This window comes from Syngnathus scovelli, chromosome 7 (genome assembly GCF_024217435.2).
Source record: "Syngnathus scovelli strain Florida chromosome 7, RoL_Ssco_1.2, whole genome shotgun sequence".
Taxonomy (NCBI): domain Eukaryota; kingdom Metazoa; phylum Chordata; class Actinopteri; order Syngnathiformes; family Syngnathidae; genus Syngnathus; species Syngnathus scovelli.
In genome coordinates, this window is record NC_090853.1 from 6862535 (window position 1) to 6882761 (window position 20227).

A 20227-nucleotide genomic window follows, 5' to 3' on the forward strand; every position below is an offset into this window, starting at 1 on the left:
CCCACACACCGGCACGACTGCATGACAGTTGCCACGGTGATAAACATCACGGAGAAAGAATAACGACCCAACGGGGAAAAGAAAAGCATATTCATTCAAACTCATCCCTTTTGCTTTGTGTCATAACCTTTGTCTCAATCTTTTATTCTTTCATAACATTGTCTTTTTTTTTTTTATTCATTTATTTGTAATTTCTCACCAGGCTTGTGTGTGCGTATGTGTGTTCAGTGTAAACTTTTTAAAAATGTCCACTACAGTCCCGTCATATTTTAGCATTCATCACAGGACACGGCACACATGCACGCATGCACGCACACATACAATGAAAGCGAACAATGTGGAAAGCAGTTAGAAAAACAGCCATTGAAAAACTCACAATGCATTCATTTTTTTATCGGGACGGTTCAACACACTTCAGTGCCCTTGTGCTGAATGACTATGTTCAGGGACACTGTTGCTTGAAAGATAAGTCTTGAAAAAGGCAGAATGATTGAAAGCAGAAGATTTAATGATAGATTGAAGATTGCGGCGAAAAGTAATGAAAGCCCAGGGAAAAATTAAATACACATTTAATATTTCAGCCTATTCATCACAGTACTGATAGAAGGTTCCAAAAGATTTAAGTGTTTAAATAAACCGAATCATGTAGCAGATAGTTCAGTCACTGAAATTTTGCTCATTTATATATTAAACATAATGATAAATGCATTTAAAATGTGTTTGTGAAATGCACATTGATAATGGGACAAAGAAACATTTATTTATCTTAAATTTAATGCTGACGTCTCTGTAGCAGCTGGATGGGAAGCCTTTTCGAGGTTAATGGAGCAAAGAAGGATGCCTTGAAATGTGTGAAAGATTTTGACACATTTTGCCTCTTTGCTGACAGAAAAAGACTTGACTAAGCCTGTTTGGGCCACATGGGGACAAGTTCCCATCAAATGTAGGAGCCAATCAGATTGGCCGGAACCCGAAAGGAAATGACATTGGCTTTAAAAGTAACTCTCTTAAAAGTTTTTTTGCAGCGCCCAATTGTGCCCAATAAATGTGTATTGCACAAGGACGAGGAGTTTCTATCCCTGAGATAACAAATCTATTTTACGAATCAATAAATGCATACAATTTATCCTGCATATCGGTAAAATAGAGTATTTGGAAGTATTTCTATGAATTCATTTTCAATATTTATTTTTTGTTCCTTTCAAGGTGGCTCAATTGACGAGTCGCCACTGAAAGACAAATGTTTTACACTCCGTCTGGTGTGATGTCACCAACTTCACAAGCTCTGGACACAATTTTTCTCCACAAAAATGCATTTGTGGAGCCAAGTCATAATTTCATCATAGCGAGCTTTGAATTTCTTGCTCTGCGGGACTTCGGGGTCTCTTTATTTTTTTTCTTACAACTCTAGTGTTGTACAAACGATGAAAAACAGAATAGGGAAACAAGGCACATGGACCAATGATGGCCACATGATGGGAGGATAAGTAAAGCCAAGGAAAAGAGGAAAGATGAGAGGAGGGGATAGTGGTCTTGATAGATGAGTAATGTCAGTTTCATTTCCTGAGCAGCAGGACAAGAGGGTCCTCATTTTATAACTGCCCAACACACACATTCGAATTGTCGTGGACACATTAGAAAGTGTCTCGTCTTGATAAAAGATTGAAGCTGAGCCGCAGATTATGGTTGGAATGGATAACACGTCATCTCATTGCTGTTTGATTTAATAGAAAATGCATGTTGTTTAGCATGCAGCCTTCTGTCTTTGCCGGCATAGAGTGTATCTATGCAGGTGTGTGTGTGCCTGCTTAAGATGCTAACGCCAGGTGCTGACAAGTTTAAAAGCCTTTGATCGCAACCGGAAATCTGATTATGTCAGCATAGTAATAAGGAGCTGTAACAAAAATACACCAATAAATCATAATAAGGCAATTGTGCTTATTATATTACAGGATATTTCTTTTTTCTCACAAGATCTAATGCTTCAACACGGCTGCAGCCAGCCCGTCCGTCCGTTTGCTTCCGTTTGTACATACACAATGAGCTTTTTATGCGACGTGCATCGATGCTTCAGCTAATTTCTCAAGGGGACACTAGCATTTGTGGAATAATCAATGGCCACCTGTCTGTGATTGGCTCATTAATATCCGGATAACCATTAACATTAGCGCTTTATGAGAGGCAGATAAGTGACTGTGTGGGTTTCATGGAAGAGTCACGTATAATGAGAAAAGGACCTACTGTACATAGATGCAGTGCTGCCGTTGGAGAACAAGACAAATGGAATCGGACAAGGTGCAAGAAGTTGATAGTGGGGCCGAGCCGGGGATCAAGCAAAGACTTATTGTCTCTTCAGATAATTAACAATACTTCACATCAAGCAGTAAAGTGCTTTAATGGAGAGAAGTGCTCATGGCAGTTTTGTCATTAACACCTGAGTCCATCATCAATTTAGATGTGTTTTTATTCATTTATCCAAGTAAATCACAATCATTGTAAAGTGTGCCATTTTGTTGCCCTAACTTTTGAGGCAATCACTGCAATCAACTTCCTTAATTCAGTGTGTGTGTGTGTGTGAGAAAGTGACGTCGGGACACAGACAGAAAAGTGCTTGCCAAAGAAAGCGTACAGCAGCATGATTGAAAAATAATTGCAAGTGTGCACTCCACATTTGTTCAGTTTCAAAGGCTCTATTGTTTCCTTCCAAAGCATGCCGAGTCCACTGTTTGATTTTTACCAACTGGCATGGTCATAAATTGAGTTCATCATCTTGTATTTGATCTGCTTTTTTTTTTTTACACGTGCGCAACAGCATGTACTTTGAACTCTTAGAGGTTTTTTTTTACTTGTCATTTGTAATCTAAATTTAACGTCATGTAAACTTTATTAATAATGCCCATTAGTGAGGATACAAAAAGTTCACTTTTCAATTGTGTGAAAAGAATGTGGAACTAATCTTGAGCATGCTCCAAAAACAAATCCCCCTTTCTTCACTGATGACATATTTTAGGTCATGGTTTCTCAGCTGACATCTGATAGGAATTTAATGTGACAATGAAAACTCCAAGCTTCGGCTGCATCGTCAGTGATAAACATCACAGTATGATAAGACAGCACAATCATGTGCTGGCTCTATTCTTCATAAAAAGTCATAGACTAGATGCAGTACATGTATAAGTCTGCCGATGTGTTTGTGTTTTTCTCAGTTTGGTTTCGAGTGTTTTGTTCAAATAGGTTACAGTTTCAAAATGCAGACAAAACCTGAAGCACTAGCAATCTCAATCTGCCATACAAATAAGGCCTCTACGGGTTGGGAGCATTTAAAAAAAAGACATCGGATCAATCAGAAGCTTAGTAAGCGATCATCCTCCCGATATCATTGCTTACTATTTTTTTTTGGGATCCACAATATCTGAGTGCAATGGAAAAAAAGCTTTTCATATGTATATTTTAAAACCAGCCTGACAGTTTTTTTAAGTTACCAGGCCATTTTGCTTAAGTATATGTAATGTCTAGAGTAAATATACGCCAATATATATTTGTCGAGAGTAAATTTGTGTTTGTACTCTTGATTTGTTGAGTTCAAGTAGGACCCAGAAAGAGCAGATGGACAGAACATGGAAAGCAAGAGTGCTCATTGACACATTAGACGCACATTCTGTTCTACACGGCTGTCGAGTGGCTCGACAGCTCCTCGCCAGCAAAAGAACACATGACCAAAAGCAATTTTTCTCCTGATGGGCTTTGCTTTAGAAAATGACAGGAAAAAAGATATGTCGGTTGTACTAACATCTTGCAACAATGCAAATGTTTGCCATTGTTGATACAGCCATCAGAACAATGAAGCGCTTGTATCAACACTGGAGGTGACAGCAGTTATAATTACAGGCAACAAATCCTTAGCCAAACACTTTGAAATTGTTTCTTAGTGCTTGAGTTCATCTAATAACAAAACCTTAATCCAGTTTAAATTTGGATGCTAATCAGAATAGTTAGTACATACATGTCTGGGAGAAGAGGTTGGAAGACCCAGCCTCTGAATTGGATGTAAAACACTTTCTAATTTCTATCCCTTTATGAAAAAACACTATTTGCAATTTGACATTGCATAAAATGCAAAAACATAAATCGATGAAGATTCATTTTTTGCTTTGGTCCGTAAAGTTTGCCAAAAAATGCGCAGCAATGTTATTCACTGATTTCCATAGTAAACACAGTTTTGCTTTATTTGGATCAAAACACAAAAATAACCAGTCAGCTTTCATAGAGGACCATAGATATCTGACAATATGTTGCTAGGCGGAAATTGCAATGTTTTGGACACAAGGTCTCTAAACGATGAATCGATTCTCAAAAATATCGATTAATTTGATAATCGTATGACAGGTGGGAAGAGCTATTAGACAAGTTAGGCTGAGAACGAACTGTCAAGTAATAAATCAGCAAGATGAAAATATAAGAGCAGAAAAATAAGTTTCACAATTGTGAAGAAAATGGCTATCCGAAGTGTAATTCTCCTGAGAGCAAACATTAGCATGACTTGGACAGTGGCTAGTCACATCTTTCTCACGTGTCCCTCAGAGTCAACAAGTTCTAAAAATCGGCCGCGTGAGAACTTTGCTGTTTCTGATGTGGTTTTACAAAGGACTGAAAATGAGACAAAAGCGGCTCCATGTGTCTTAATTTGAAAAAGTAAAGGTCATTTAGGGAACAGACTTCAAATTGTGCTGCCAATGTCACTACTCGAACATGAATTTAGATTTTTTTACTTCTTCTTACAGTATATGAAAGGTCGGCAAAATGATTAGTGCAATGAGTGTACACCGCACAAAGTGTTTCAATCTGGAGACAAACCACAAAACAAGCTTCAAAAGCTGAAAATTCTGGCGATGGAATAAATTTACTTTTTTCTTTGTGTTTTTGAGCCACTTCTTCAAAAGCCTCAACAGAATCAAGCGAGGAGGGGAGTCTTTTTTTTCTTAACCTCTTAAGGTTAAGAAAAAAGGTTGAGAACAACCTTAAAGATTTTTTCTTTTTTTTGCGTGTTTGTTCACCATGGTGGGGCAGATGACTATATTGACGGCACAGGCAGCTCTATAGAGGCTCATATTTCCCTTTTCCCCAGTTTACTGTCCGTTTGTCCACTGGGATATCTAAAAGCCACTTACTGCACATGTCTCTATGTCCCTACTGGCACAATTGAGCTTTTAGAGTAAAAGGTATACAATAAACCAGAGGGACGCTGACCTCTCAGCCTATGGAACATTTCAGGTGTGACTTTGAGTGCATTGGTGTAGAGTTAATAGGAGTGCAATCTTTGTCGGTGTCACAAGTGACCCGGGCAACCAAAGGGTAGAAGACTTAAAAAAACACACACCACTGTAAACAATTTTATCCTCCAAGCACATAAACAATCCATGGTAAATACTCTTGGTTGGCACACTGTGCAGGTTAAACTATAGGTGAGAGCAGTGTGAGATTGGACACAAAAAAAGGAAGCCACCCCCATTCCCTTTTAAAACAATCCCCTGGGGAAATCACGTACAGACACCAACCTCACTTGAAGTTCTTTTCAACCACTTTCTCAGTTCTTTTCTTCTCTGCCTTTTATTCCACGCTGTATTCAACATTCACTAATTTTATTATTACAATGGAATGGCGGAAAATTAAATGGTGCAGTCAGATAATAGCCCCCAAACTAACCTCTCACTTGTTCAGTGTTCATGGGGATGGGTGGAGAGGGAGAGAGCGAGAGATACAAGATAAAGATATAAAATAGATGGACAGATGGAATAAAAAGATATCTCGATCGAGATACATACAATAGACAAACAAATAGATAGAGCAATCGATCGATACTCTGCCTCTGCACTGATGACTTGGCCTTGGTGAAGAATTATTCTTTATTTAAAGAATGTGGGAAGGCCGCCCACATCGATTCTATACACTCGCCTCTGCAACAGTGAGATGTGTGTGTGTGTGTTTGAGTATGCCTGGTGTGTGTTAAAGTGTTAAAATGACCATTTTGAGTCCACAGAGACATATAAAAGGAGATTTTGAAATATTGTGACTAACTGCGCTATCTTTGGGATTCTATGAACTCCCTTGCCAATTATTTTCTACGTATCGTGAAGATTTTCCAGTATGCAATTAGTGTATCTAATTCTGAACCTTACTGATATAAGAGAAAGAAAGTGAAGCAATAAAGGCTGAGGTATTGTTTCAGGTTTACCAAATAACACAGTAATCACTGTGGTTTTCTTTTTCATGTCTCTCTTTCTTTACATGCAAAGTATTTGAGCAAAAATTGTTATTTGCAGTTGCACATGTGCAAGTCTGATCTGATATACGATTTATTGTCTTGAAATAAAGCGAGACACCAAAACACCACAAATAAAACAAATTAATTAAGTTAATATCCCACAGGGATCCACAACAGATATACTTCAGCAGCTCTAAATGTAGTTCATTTATCAAAGAAAACACCAACAATACTGCTAACACACGTACATACGTGTGCAGCTTGCATTTTCTGCACCAAGGTTTTTAATGCCTGCGTTACACAAGTGGGTGCTAATTTGTTGAAAGTGCTGCTGATGTGGATCATTTAAAGTGAAAATCTCAAATGGGTAAAATGTAAATAAAGCATGTGCATTAAAATATTATTATAATTTTTATTATTATTTCTCTATATAATTATATATATATATAAAATCTAATATATCTAATCTAATATATATATATATATATATTAGATTTTTTTTTCCTGATTGCTAACTGGAGTCTTTGCAAATATACAGACAAGTTATACCAATGCAGAAATATACATGACTATGTTTTGTCACACACGATTGAATGGAAATTGCCCCCGTGTGCTTTTTCAAATCCAAAGCAGAAATGAAAGTGCTTCACAAACATGATAGACATAATGCTGTGTTGTACTTTTTATGAACAACCCAGGAGGCCATCAGGCTTTAATTGGAGGTCTCGTATGTGGCTAATGTGAATGCAAATTAAAATAAAAAAAAAAGGTTACCTCTGTCATATAATTTAGTCAACACCATCAGCAGCAGCATAATCATCATCATTATCATCATCAGTGACGGATATACTACTATTTATTTTCTTTAAATCGTTTTGTCGTATGACAGATCGTATGTGAAATTAACGAGATTAGTCTCAGAGTCAGTTGAGAACTAATTGGGTAGGAGGAAATATGGAATCATTTGCTCGAGACTGCATCAATATTTGAGCTGCGTCCTGTTTTTTTTCCTTGATGAAGACAATGAAGCGCTTCCTGTTCGCCCAGTGAATATCAGACTGCAAAAGCAGATGACACACAACAACCTTGCACACAAACATTGAAGAAAAATGGGAAACTGAGAAGTTTAATCAATGTATTTAAAGTGTGCCACAGTAACTTTTCAAAATAATTACAGACCTTTGAACTTAGATAAAGTTTTCATCTGACGTTCTCATTCTTCAGTTTTCTTACCATGCATAAAGTAAAATAAAAATTTAGTCGGGATGTTTGATAGCACTTTTTTACAAATTGTTATCAGAGTGTTAAGCTTTTCAGTAACCACCAAAATCAACGCTAGTACTTTTGATCATTTTAGAAAAATACCTTTATCCCAATATTATGTTTTTCTGCAAAATTGCATTAGATTAATGGTAATTTTCTATTCTTCTCATTTCTGGTTCCTGATCATAAAAACAGCCACATTAGGGCTGTTGGCTTCTAATTTCTAGTTCCTGATCATAAAACAGCCACATTAGGTCGGTACATACTGGTATCGGTTAATGTTGCAAGTACTGATACTCGCACCGATACCAATATTGACTAATTTGGGGATTTTTATCCGTTGACAAAACCTTGCTAAAATTATCCATGCAATGAATATAAATTTAGTTTAAGGGAGCCCATCAGCTACTAAATGGGCGAAAAAGGTCAGCATATTTCTTGTCGAGTAATAAGCATATTCACTGGAAATATTTGCACAAAGAAAGGGCACCACTATGTACATATTATAGATAATAAACAACATCATGGAATGTTGCAATTTCATTTGTATGCATGAAACACATCCTCATGAAAACACATTTGAAATGAATTTGTTTGGCTGCATGCCATCTCTTCACACTCTCTTGATAATTATGGTGCTACAAGTGACACTGAAATCATTAGTTCATTCCCTTGTACACTTGCGTCATCAGAATTTAATTTCACCACTTTTACATTTTTCCACTCAACTAAAATCAGCAATTCATTATATCGACTATGTTTCATACTGTCAAAGAAAAACGCAGTCAAACCTCGCTTGAACGGACATTTTCAGGCCACAAAGTATTTCAATTTAACGGATACACGGCTGGATGACCTCTGCCCCCTATTAATCCATAGATGGCGGTTCCACTGTATCCATATTTCCAGCTCTAAGCGATATCCAATGCAAACTTTTAGGTTACTGAATTTCAGCCTCCAGCTTACACACCAGGATGTTAGCGCCACACGATTCCTTGACAAATTAATCCCCACATCTGTTCAGCTGAGGGCTGAGAAGAGATTAACCTGCCGCTTTTGCTGCCTCATTGCCTCAAGTGCTCATGCGAAAATGTGTACACATGTACAGTACATACAGTGTGCACAAAGACCCTTAACATGCCAAAATCTTAACATGGGCCAATGCACCTCTGATCCCCAGTCATGCTCATCTTTATCATTTTATATCTAAACCGGCATGACCGCAAAGCAGGCAAAAATTAATCACTAATTACACATCTCCGAGACCTGAACATGTGTAATTCACAGGGGCAACACCAACAGGTGGCGCTGAACGTGATTCAGCGGGCAGCCGCTTCCAAGTATTTCACGTCATGGTGACACCTTAGCAATGAACCAAAAGCGGAATGCTGTTAAACAAGGTTTTAAGCGTCATCGCTTGGCTGTGGATATACGCATGTGGAAGCTTGACTCACGCCAGCACAGTAACCACATATAGCAACACTACAAACATAACACACACACACACACACACATTTAAAGGTTAAGTAAATTAAATAAATACAAAGCCAAGCTAACTTTACAGACAAGCTGCAACTGGGGGGGAGTAAATGTGTTGAAATACACTGGACACCCATAAAGTTAAGTACCGTAACGATCACATTGTATCTCTCGTGTGTAAATAAAGCATGTACATTTACATGCGTCTCATTGAGTGTGTATCCATACAAGTCATTCAGTCTGAACGGAGCATGACCACACGGGTAACCAATCTATTTTCATTAAAGCCTCTTTTAATTTGAATTACAGATGCCAACACACTTGTTGCGAGCGTGGCTAGAAAACGCAATTATTGTGCTCAAATGTGTGCCAGTGTGTGTGTTGGGGAAGGGGGTGGGGGCGGTAGAACAAAAAGGGAGGTCATTTTAAATTGAATGCCTCAATTGTATGACACGTATCGACTAAACGCACAAAAGGAGTAACAGAAAAAAAAAAAAAAATATTGCTTGTATTCCCTCCGGAGGTTTGAATGGACAGATCGAATCAACACAAAAGCACGCACGCACGCACACACACGCACGCACACGCACGCACACGCACGCACGCACACGCACGCACGCACACACGCACAAAGATATTGACTTGATCGCGTAACCATTCACCCACCACTCAAACAAACACTGGTTTTAATTTCCTCCTGCTCATATTTATGAGCATTTTGTCTTCAATGATTCTTAGCTGCACCCTACTCTACAAGTCCCAACACGCGCACACAAGCAAATACATACACTCTCTCTCTCTCTCTCTCTCTCTCTTTCACAAACACACACACACACACTATGCAAGTGATAAGAATCAAGGGAACAAAAAGGCTGCAGCCACACAAGCTCCAACTTACCTTCTACGGGGAAAAAAGTTTGGTGCTCCACAAATGCACATGTGTGTGTGCGCGCCATGTGTGTGTTTATATTTGATACTGTGACAGGTTTCCCCAAACTGTGTTTCCTAATCTACCTGTGATTGTGACAGACGCGATAAGGGCGAAGAAAATAAATAAAGGCAAGAGAGAAAAAAGTGCCGAGCATCGGGCATCCTGTTTGAGTTCCTGTTTCGAGACCTGGCAGTTACGTGGCTACGAGACAATTAAGCGAGGAAGACTGCGCTCTTACCTGGACCTGTTCAGAAAACGTGGTGGACTGTCTGCTTGTCAGGCTAGGAGCAGAACTCTCCTCCGGACGCAGTAACACTTGCTGACCTCGTCTGCAGGCATCAAAAAAGAAAAGTCAGAATGCATGCATTTTTTTTTTTTTTTTTGTGCAGCTGTGCACGCTGATAAGCTGCTGTTAAAACAACTCAAACACACAAACTAATCTGGTAAGTTTTGATCTGAGGAATGCTGGAATTTAAGCACGTGTGTAGGGGAATTCAAGGTAAACGGTATGTGTGTTGAGCCCTTACAGGTCCTTCCCCTTCTTCCTCTCGAACGCGGTCATGTCATCTCCACCTGTCGTACGCAGAGTGAGCGCTGGGGTCACACACGCATTGGCGCACGCGGCGACGCGGTGATGCTCGCACTCGCAGCAGCAGGCTGGAACACACTCTAGTGCACTGACACCACGAGCAGCGGCTCGCAAAGCTCAGAGTGAACGCGCGCTCTCTCCTCCTCCTCTTGCCACCTCCTCCTCCTCCCACCCCCATCGCTCTGCTCATCCTCAGGGTCTTACTGCCTCCATCAACCTTGCCCGTGTTTCACTTTCTTGTTGTTCCAGCTGGATAGACATCAACACACATGCACCGGCGACAATGTCATGCAGGGAAGAACCCACACACCTGGGAAAAGCCTTCCTGAGAATTTTCAAATAATGCCTTAATAATTGCCATCAATAGAACCACCATTACTCAATACCCCAGAATCAAGGCAGAACATTTTTTAGGTTGGCTATCCTGTTCAAGCTTGCAGGGGGATCAAGAGCAATTTCCAGTTTACATAAGCTGAGAGACAGACAGCTCACTGCCAGTATTGCAGGGCAACTGCAAATGGGGCATCGGCCAGGAAATGAGCCTGCATATGCAAACCACTAGACTACAAATCCCCCCACCCCACCCCCGGGCCAAATTTCTCAGCATTGCTACAGTGTTCAGAGAAATGACGATTTCCAGATTGTCTGTATAATTCCTACAAGTGCACCAATTACAATGATTGCAGATCATGCTGTTGCACTCTCATGTTAAGGTAAGAGTCTTTCTGTGACTGCTTCTTATGAAATGTTTTTCCAGAACACCAGCGTGTGTTGGCTCCAATCAGCAAACACAAAGCTAAACAGTGTCGCTCTTAGTCCATCGTATCAAATGATAGTGTGCACACATACGCCTTCAAGAGGACGCCTGTTTATAGATGGACTGTGTGTCCATCTTCATCTGCCCTCCTTCAGGAATTAAATACTTCATCTGAAGAGAGCACTGATCACAGGTCTTTCATTAAAAACAAGCAGCTGGTGTTGCTGCTCGAAAATTCACTCACTCACTCACTCACTCACTCACTCACTCACTCACTCACTCACTCACTCACTCACTCACTCACTCACTCACTCACTCACTCACTCACTCACTCACTCACTCACTCACTCACTCACTCACTCACTCACTCACTCACTCACTCACTCACTCACTCCAAACCACAGTGCAGGAGACCTTAATTAGCATGGAACTAAAAAACAGTGAATAACCTTGGTGTGTGTGCGTGGGTGTGTTTGTGTGTGTGTATTTGTGTCAAGGGGTGTGCCGTGCATGCATAACTGTGCATGTGATTAGTTGAACTAAATCAACATGTCATCACAAATGTGTGTTTGTCACGAGGAACACACACACAAAACAATGATTGAAAGTGCAGATGTACAAACGTGTGTGTGTGTGTGTGTGGTCTCCCATAAAACATTTCTGCGAATGAAAGCTCTAAATGGTGAAGGTGCACTCAGGGGAAAAGGGCTAATCTACATAATGGTGGAGCTATATTAACGGCAGCCTGATGCACTCAGTCACACAATTTGACATCTCATCCAGATAATCCGTTTTTTTGTAATAGTCCTTGTAAAAAAATACAATATTTCATTGAAATTGCAAACCATGCTCCAAATTATTATCCATGTACATTTTACAATTTGCACTGTTATTTGTGCTAAACAATAAACTAAACTAAACTACAATGGAGGAGTGGAGAAAACTGTTTCTAAATACAAATTTAAAAAAATTAACTCGTTTCAAGAAAAGGAATGCGATCCACCTCAGAATTTCTACTACCTTTATCAAACATATACTATGCTTGAGTTGAAATTCATCAACTCATTGGCATATTTCAGATTGACAGTAACACTGCTACGTTCAAAATTGAATTTAAAACGAATCGGGCCTCTTAGATACTGTTGAAAACCAATCCTCCATGGCTTATTAGATTCTCTGTGACTGCAGTTCATCCCTGCTTGATAGAAAAACAAATCTTAAGAGAGCCTCTTCTGAAATTGGAGAGTGAAGCCCATCTTTAGGTGGCTGTGACAGAAGTGTGTTCAGCGTGATGAGTAATGTGCATCTGAGAAGAAGCTGCAACTGCCTAAGGAGCTGAATAAGGTGCAAAGCACAAGTAGATCAGATCTAGAATAAGGAGCTTTGTGAAGACAAAATGTTGCACTTATGTATATGATTACCGCAAGTAAAAATAGTAAGTCAAGCACCACCGTTTATAAAATTCGCTGCAGAGTGAGGAGTGTAAATGACTTTACCTTATTGTTGCACGTCATGGATTTCCTTCAACAAGACAAGGAGTAAAAAAACAGGAAAGCAACAAAGACACGCCCTGTACAAAGACGTAGGCATGTGATATGGCGATTTCAAAAGTACACTGAGGTTGCCAACTCTGAGCTGGTCTTACAGCAGAGGAAAACCAGAATAGGAGAATGACGACAAGGTTCAACCGCTAATAAAAGTTCAAAGTGAAACGCAAACCATGTTTGTGCGGATACGTACTATATTCTGGCAAGAGGCAGTTTCTGTCAGCAGGGTGTGACCTGACAAGAATATCAGGGGCAAGTTTATGTGACTCGACAAAAGTGATACTGTACCGATCCAATGTAGAACACATTGCCGATGTGAGAATTTTCTTAACTCTTATCAAGTTTGTAACTGCGCTGAAAAACACACTGGGTGGATTTTTTTTCTAGGGAGTGTGGATGGATTGTTTTTAGGAAATTGAAATATTAATTTTTTTAAAAGCCCAGCAATGCGTAGGTCTTTGTAAAGCGCTTTGAGCACCATATGGTGTGGATAAAAGCACGACGTAAGCACACTCCATTTATTGTGTACCATTCCTACGCTGTAACAAAAAAAAAGCCTTAAAAGGTGAACTGCGATATACCGAGGGAATCTTTGAAACCTTAACAATGTTAGTTCAACCTTTAAAAATACAAACTGGACCACATGTATTTTGTTCTATAATGATCCAAATGTTCATGAACTGTATCTTGTGTGTATGCAATGGCATAACAATGTCAGTAGTCAAACATGACCTTTGTAACGTTTAAGTATCTTGGTTGAGCAGGTTAAAAAAAAAAATCTTAGTCCAAGGGGGATAATTAAGACATTGCAGAATATAGTATAACAAGACAAGTGATTATACAGGTTTCTCGCAGCAAAATGGACACATGTTCAGCTGGATATGTAATATGATCACACCTTTGGGATATGAGTGACCGTGAAGTCAACCTGGTTCGGGTCAGGTTTGACTCTAAAGGCTGTCAATCACAGGCAAAGTAGTCAAATTTCCAGAAAATACCTATTTGCCATTTCAAATATTTTTTAAGCTGTTTATTTTATTCTCGAAAGCTGGAGCGTAAGCCACTTCCCATAGTTGCAGTCAACGCATCAATTTGGACTGAAAATGGATAAAAATGGTTTTGTTTTGGAGGTTCATCTATATGTAACCAGCTGACAAAGTGCATTATTTAAAAAAACCAAAGTTGTTGCGGTTTACCGGGTAAAAGGATAGTCTTTGGGGAAACGGACATGTCCATTAAAATTCAGAATAGGTAATTGCCAAAACAACAATGGTGGAGCGCAGCTCAATTATAGCACTGGTAGAGTGAACAGAAAAGATTACATTTGCCAAATTTGAAATCCACATACCTGACAATGACAGACTATTTCTCTACCCTACAAAAGTGCAAAACCTTTCCAATGTCCCATATACGTAGTATCTAATAAACCTTTCTAATTGTGTGGTAGACCATAGACTCAGCAGCCAATCATAGGACTGACATAAAACGACAGACAATCATTTTAAATTGACATTTTCACTCTGTGACCCACCGGGAGGAAGCTGGAATACCACCATGCTATTAACCACATACACGCACACGTACTTCCTCCAGGTATTTGCTCATTGCTGCTCATGTCAAAAGTAGACAGTGAAAGGAATTAGCAATAAAAATAAAATGGACAGGGAGTGAAATAAAGGTTGCATGGCAAGGATCGAGACAGGAGAGAATGATGACAAGGCTGATAATGAGCTGTTGAAGGTTGTACGTGGGGGGCCGGACCCTGCCACTCGGTGAACCCTCGGGAAATGATAGCCTTGGCTAAAAAGCTAATAGATGTCACGGCTTACGCAATAGGAGGCGCCAAATGGGGGTATGCACAAACATGGAGTGGAAGGAGCTCTGTGAATACTTCCAACAAAGAGAAAAGGTAAAGACGTTAAAGATTGCAAGACGAAGGCAAAGAAAGCCACTTGGCAAGCGGGAAGCACCAGCAAGCGAGCAAAAATAGCGTGGGTGAAAAAGAAATCACTGCGGCAACAAAGCCGCCTTTGACATTAAGTGAAACATCATAGCTGGAGAAGAGTCATGCAGGGCAGAAACACGCAGAGGAACTGCAGCAAACACAAAACAAAACTTCCTCCGAGTTCTACCACAATTTTGTTATTTTTCTGACTTGTTTTCGTATAACTACCTTGTTATTACAATTGCGGGCAACAGATTGTCACAACACTCAGTTTGTTGCGTGCGGGCGAAATAATTATTCATTACTTCGGTGTGTGTGGGTCGTGGGAGGTTACTTTCACAAACCATAATCATCATCCTACTTTAATTCAAAATGAGTATACATAAGTTGTTTAAATAGATTGGACGGATTGGTCCATCTTCTGATCAAATAAGACCTATCAGGGCTGACAAACTCGTGTTTGTCGTGGGCCGCATTGTAGTCATAGGTTCCTTCGGAGGGCCATTATGACTGTCAACACCTGGTAGTATATATACAGTATAAGCAACACAACAAAGTGATGAATAACTAGTTTTGAAATCAGAGAGTAGTAAAAACTGTTAAAATCTTTTTTTTTTACATGAACTAAATTTTTTATTTAGTATTGACACACAAAGTCGATGTGCAATTTGTTTTCATGGGCCACATAAAATGATGTGGGGAGCCGTATCAGGCCCACAGACCTTGACTTTGGAGATCAGTTATCTTTCTTTTCGGACTGTGATCAGCTCCAAAATTCCGATCAAGTGAAACCTCACTTCATTTCTACAAGATAATTCACCCAATGATTATTTACTGTAACAGAAGTGAGTGTATTTGATGCATAACACACAAAAAAAGGACCTTTGCATAAAGCAGATAGATTATACAGAAGAAGCCCAGCAATGTTATTTTTCCTTCTACCAATTGGGACTAAACAGAATGTACGACTGGAGTGGTTTGAATGGCTGCTGTAACTATTTTTAATGACACCACAAGTGCGTGTGCGCTGATGTGTGTGAGGGTGCATGAAAGAAAACAGGAATGGCTAAGATTGGTTGTCATGGTACCATATGCTCCTGAGTTTCAAATATCATGGAACAATTTATTTCATACAATTTCCGTTTCTTAATGAAGCAGTGAATGCATTGCACTGACCCTGGTGGGTGCACACACACAAACGCACACACAGACACACAAACACACAGACACGCAAGAGGATGCACACTCAGTCGCACACTCATAAACAGCTTTATCCACTCAAAGCACAACCTTGACATTTTGTACTGCAAAAATGAAGGATCAGAACTGAACTGACAGAATGAATAGATTAAAAACAGAAACAAATATTTATTTTCAGATGGGAAATATGACTTGAACTCATAACAAGCATTCTTCAGTGACAAAACAGATTAAAACTTCGAACTTTTTCAATGTCCACACAAAGATAGAGATTTGTTATTGAATAGATATTTTTCTATACAGTTCGGCATTTTGTTGGCACATAGAAACTTACAATAGTTATATTTGGAGTTGTCAAAACTAATCGATTAATAAACAATTTTCAAAATTAATCGACAACTATTTTAATAATCGTTAAGCAACATTTTTAACTTGTAATTGTCCAAATCCTCTAAACCTCAACAGTATTTTTTTTAATACATTTTTGTAGTCATTCATGAAGGCAGACTTATTGTCTTTACTGTTTAATCAAAACAAAAAAATTGCAAAATCTGCTTTTATTTTGGAAAATATTGACCTCATCAGTAACTGAATTTGTTTCAAAAAGGTTGGCGAATAAAATATCAATCCCTCTTGTCATATTTAATTATTTTTGTTTTTCAATCACTAAGTGATACCAAATAATCAACATTTAGTGAACACACCATAAATAGGGGAAAATGGTTTTGAAATCTACTTTTATGTAAAATAAAATTGTATCCGATAAATCGATGGATAATTGATAGAATATTCGATTCTAAAAATATTTGCTAGTGACAGCCCCACACACATTGATTTTTGCTCTTTAGGATATGATTAAAACTATTTGAAAGTTTGGGACGGAAGAACCAGAGACAAAAGTAATGAAGATGGGGTTTGGGGATTTGTATTTCATCATGTCCCGAAATGATGTCGACCTAATAATCCAATAGGTCTGCTGAAGTATCAACAGGTTAATTGGAATAGATCGGAGAAAAACAAAAAATATATATCACAGAATTATGCCATCTGATTACATTAGCATATAATATGAGTACTTGAAGTGATGAGAGAGACACAACATGGAATATAATGGTTGCCCAGCATAAATGTGTGGCCTGGCTTCAGTCAAAAGCAGCGGGAGGGCGTACAAGTGCAAGGGAGCAGAGAAAAACGTGCACGCTGACATGAGGTACATGGCCGGCTCATTAGTAAGAACATTGACAGAAAGTCCTTCCGTGTCACGGGCTCAAGTCAACAGGTCGGCGCACAGACACACAATGGTAATTATGGGTGAGACAACACATTCACACGCCCATGTCATGACATGTATGTCAAACGTGCGCACATACACGTCCCCTTACTGCACACCCATCTCCAGAATAACATGAAGACACGAGAGTCAAACATGTTTAACCTCGGTCATCTCTGATTTCTTCTATCCTGTTTTGACACTTCTCCTTCCTGCTTTCCTTCCTCTAATTATGTCCCCCGTATTTTTTCTTTCTGTCCTTTCAACATCTCTGGTCATTTCAATTATCTGTGTGTATGTTCTACAGAATGTTTGACAAAAAAAATAAATCAGTACTGCTGTCAGAGTGCCTCCTAGTGTAGATGTAATAAAACTACACTTAATAAAGAGATGACATTGATAACAGTATTTATTCATACATGATTTGTTTATTTAAAGTATATTCAATGCCCAAAACTGGTTTCAGTCTGGTCTAGAGTCTGAGTGCTTTAGATGGCAACTGGTTTTAACTTTATGTTACACATCTGCAACAGTGACAAAACAAAACACTTGTTTGCCACTCTCTATGCACCTTGAACCACAAAAAAAAAAAAAGGGAACTGCTTTGGAGGTTTTACTGACATTGTCGCTGTTTACAACAAGCACCGAGCAAAAAAAAAAGAAGGGCAACTTCTGCACTGATCATTTCAATGCGCCACATAAATTACGACATGACCATCTCCAAAACAAAAACTTTAATGTCATACAAGGCCGCCACTTTCTATTTTACCCACAAAATAAGTGGTGCAAAAGATGGATGGATGGACAGCTCACTATCGGAATACTAAAGAGCACACTCTTTCCATATCAAAAAGAGGCGCCTGCCTAAAAAGGGCATGAAACAAAACATAAGATATTCCTTTATTTATCCCACACAGGGAAATTCCATCTGCACCATCACAAAAAACAGGCCAAATATAACACGAAGAAAAAAAAAGAAAAAACAGGCGAAAGACAAACAAGAGGGTCGTTTAATCTACTGAGAGACTGGCAATAACTAGGCCAGATTTAGAGAATTCTTTCTATTTTCAGTCTGGTGGTATTTGCTCTTGGGTGAATCTTAATGTCTGTATAAGTTGCAGACGTTGTGTTTAGTACTACAAAGTCTTTACTAACTGGAAGAAGCATTTGCATGCATTTCCCTATATTGAGCAATAAACATGAGGTAATGGATCAATGGAGTTTTGTATTAGCTTTGCATTTTTGCTTTTATATTTAACATTAGTATTATTTTTAAATGATACAACAGAAGAACAGCTTTCAAAGTGGAAGCGGTTATAAATAATTGAGAATATTTTTTATCTCCTCTCCATCTGTTCATTACTATTTTATCATTTATATTTATATATAAGGTAGATTTGTACTAGCAGTATGTTTAATAAAGGCTTCCTTATGCCAAACGTTTGACCTGGATATATTTCAAGTAAATTCAAAATCTAAAGAACTGAAAGCTTCCCTCATGTCAAAAAACTAGTTAAACCTAATTACTAGCTGTACCGTATAATTTGAAATATTTTTTTCCCTATTTGTCAGGCAAATCCTGCCTCTTGCCAGACTGAAGAGTACAATGTTCCTTTTTATTTAGTAGGTTATTTATTTTAAACTCTTGCCTTGGGCAACTTTCTTCCTTTCCTGAGCAAACCATTTCGAAAACAGCATCAGTCCATTTGCTATACAGCTGACCCTCACTAAAGTTGCGGGTGGTCTGGGCCCTATTCTAGTTAACTTGGAAAAAAAGGCCAGCTTCACCCCGGACTCGTCGGTAGTCGATCACAGAGCTAAGAAATAATAGGGAAAAAATGTAACTCGACTATCTGATGATTTATAAATTGACATTGACTTATTTCATATAGTAGTAGTATATAGGTTGTTGTTTTTTTTTCAGTGGACTGCACTGGATAATAGTCTATTACTAGCCAGTGTACAGATTGTATTGTGAGAGTACATAGCAAATCCTCTGGAGCAGACAGATTAAAGAAAAAAAGTCCCTGCGATTGAAAGTTTTTATCTTGTGATTACTGCAGCCTGGCCCTTCCTTCATATTGCCCTCAGCGTCAACTAATGACAAAGTGTGACAAAGTGGATGGAGCAGTGCGAGAATGCAGTGTGTGTGCGTGTTGTGTGTGTGTGTGTGTCATCCAGCTCAGAAGTGCTCGTGAAATCATCCCCCTATATCACTTTTATTTTGAGCCCTACAGCTGTAACCTGTGCGCCATCCATTTTTCATTGTAAACACGGTTTCCATCCACTGGCAATGTTTCTCAAGTATGTGTTGTGACAGTGGCAAAATGATTTGTGAGTGACTCTTGTGACCCCCTATATTACATTCCCCTGCTTCGGGATCAACACCTGCTTCCTGCAACAGATAAGCAATGTGTAGAGGTATTCGCACCAATGATTGGAACGCGAGCAAGGTGATGTCATTATCATCCCCATAGACGTATATTTAGAGTGGCAGGATAATGACACTAGTAAACACACACACACACATACAATGGAGGCACTGATGCAAATATTTCCGACCATGCATCAATCGTGGCATAAAGTTCAGGCTTGGCTCAACACGTTGTGCACATTTTTTTCTTTATTATCTGTCTGAGATCAACTAATGAGGAATCTAGTATTTGAAACCAACTGCTGCCATGGCAACGTGACCATAACAATTTCCTTCTCCTTTCATCAAGATGCCCTCTCTCCCTCCGGAAACTCTCAGTCCCCTAATCCATTCGGATTTCCTTTTGCTTCGCTTTTCCTTTTCACTCCTTCTTTTGCCATTTTTATAAGTTTTGATGTCTTGTGTTTATCTTTTTGTGCTTGATGCATAGAGTAAAAATCTGAATTAAAAGATAGACATTAAATACACATCAACACTCTGAAAATGCAATTACAGTATTCATGTGTTTAAAATGAGCATCAAAATGGCAAACAAGATTATTTAATTGAAC

The 20227-nt window shown here is 38.9% G+C and overlaps 1 protein-coding gene across 2 annotated transcripts in view; it reads right to left on the bottom strand.

Annotated features, from left to right (window-relative positions):
* LOC125972832 (cGMP-dependent 3',5'-cyclic phosphodiesterase) overlaps positions 1 to 20227 on the bottom strand; it is a 109994-nt gene that overhangs the window by 59277 nt on the left and 30490 nt on the right. Inside the window, exons 1-3 of one of the 2 annotated variants that reach the window (XM_049726832.2) lie at positions 12778 to 12825; positions 10463 to 12616; positions 10174 to 10264 (exon numbers count right to left, since the gene is read on the bottom strand). In XM_049726832.2, coding sequence (XP_049582789.1) covers positions 10174 to 10264; positions 10463 to 10497 — 126 coding nt within the window. In that variant the 5' untranslated portion in view covers positions 10498 to 12616; positions 12778 to 12825. Of the gene's footprint in view, positions 1 to 10173; positions 10265 to 10462; positions 12617 to 12777; positions 12826 to 20227 lie in introns of those variants that run through there. The other variant, XM_049726831.2, reaches the window with a different exon arrangement.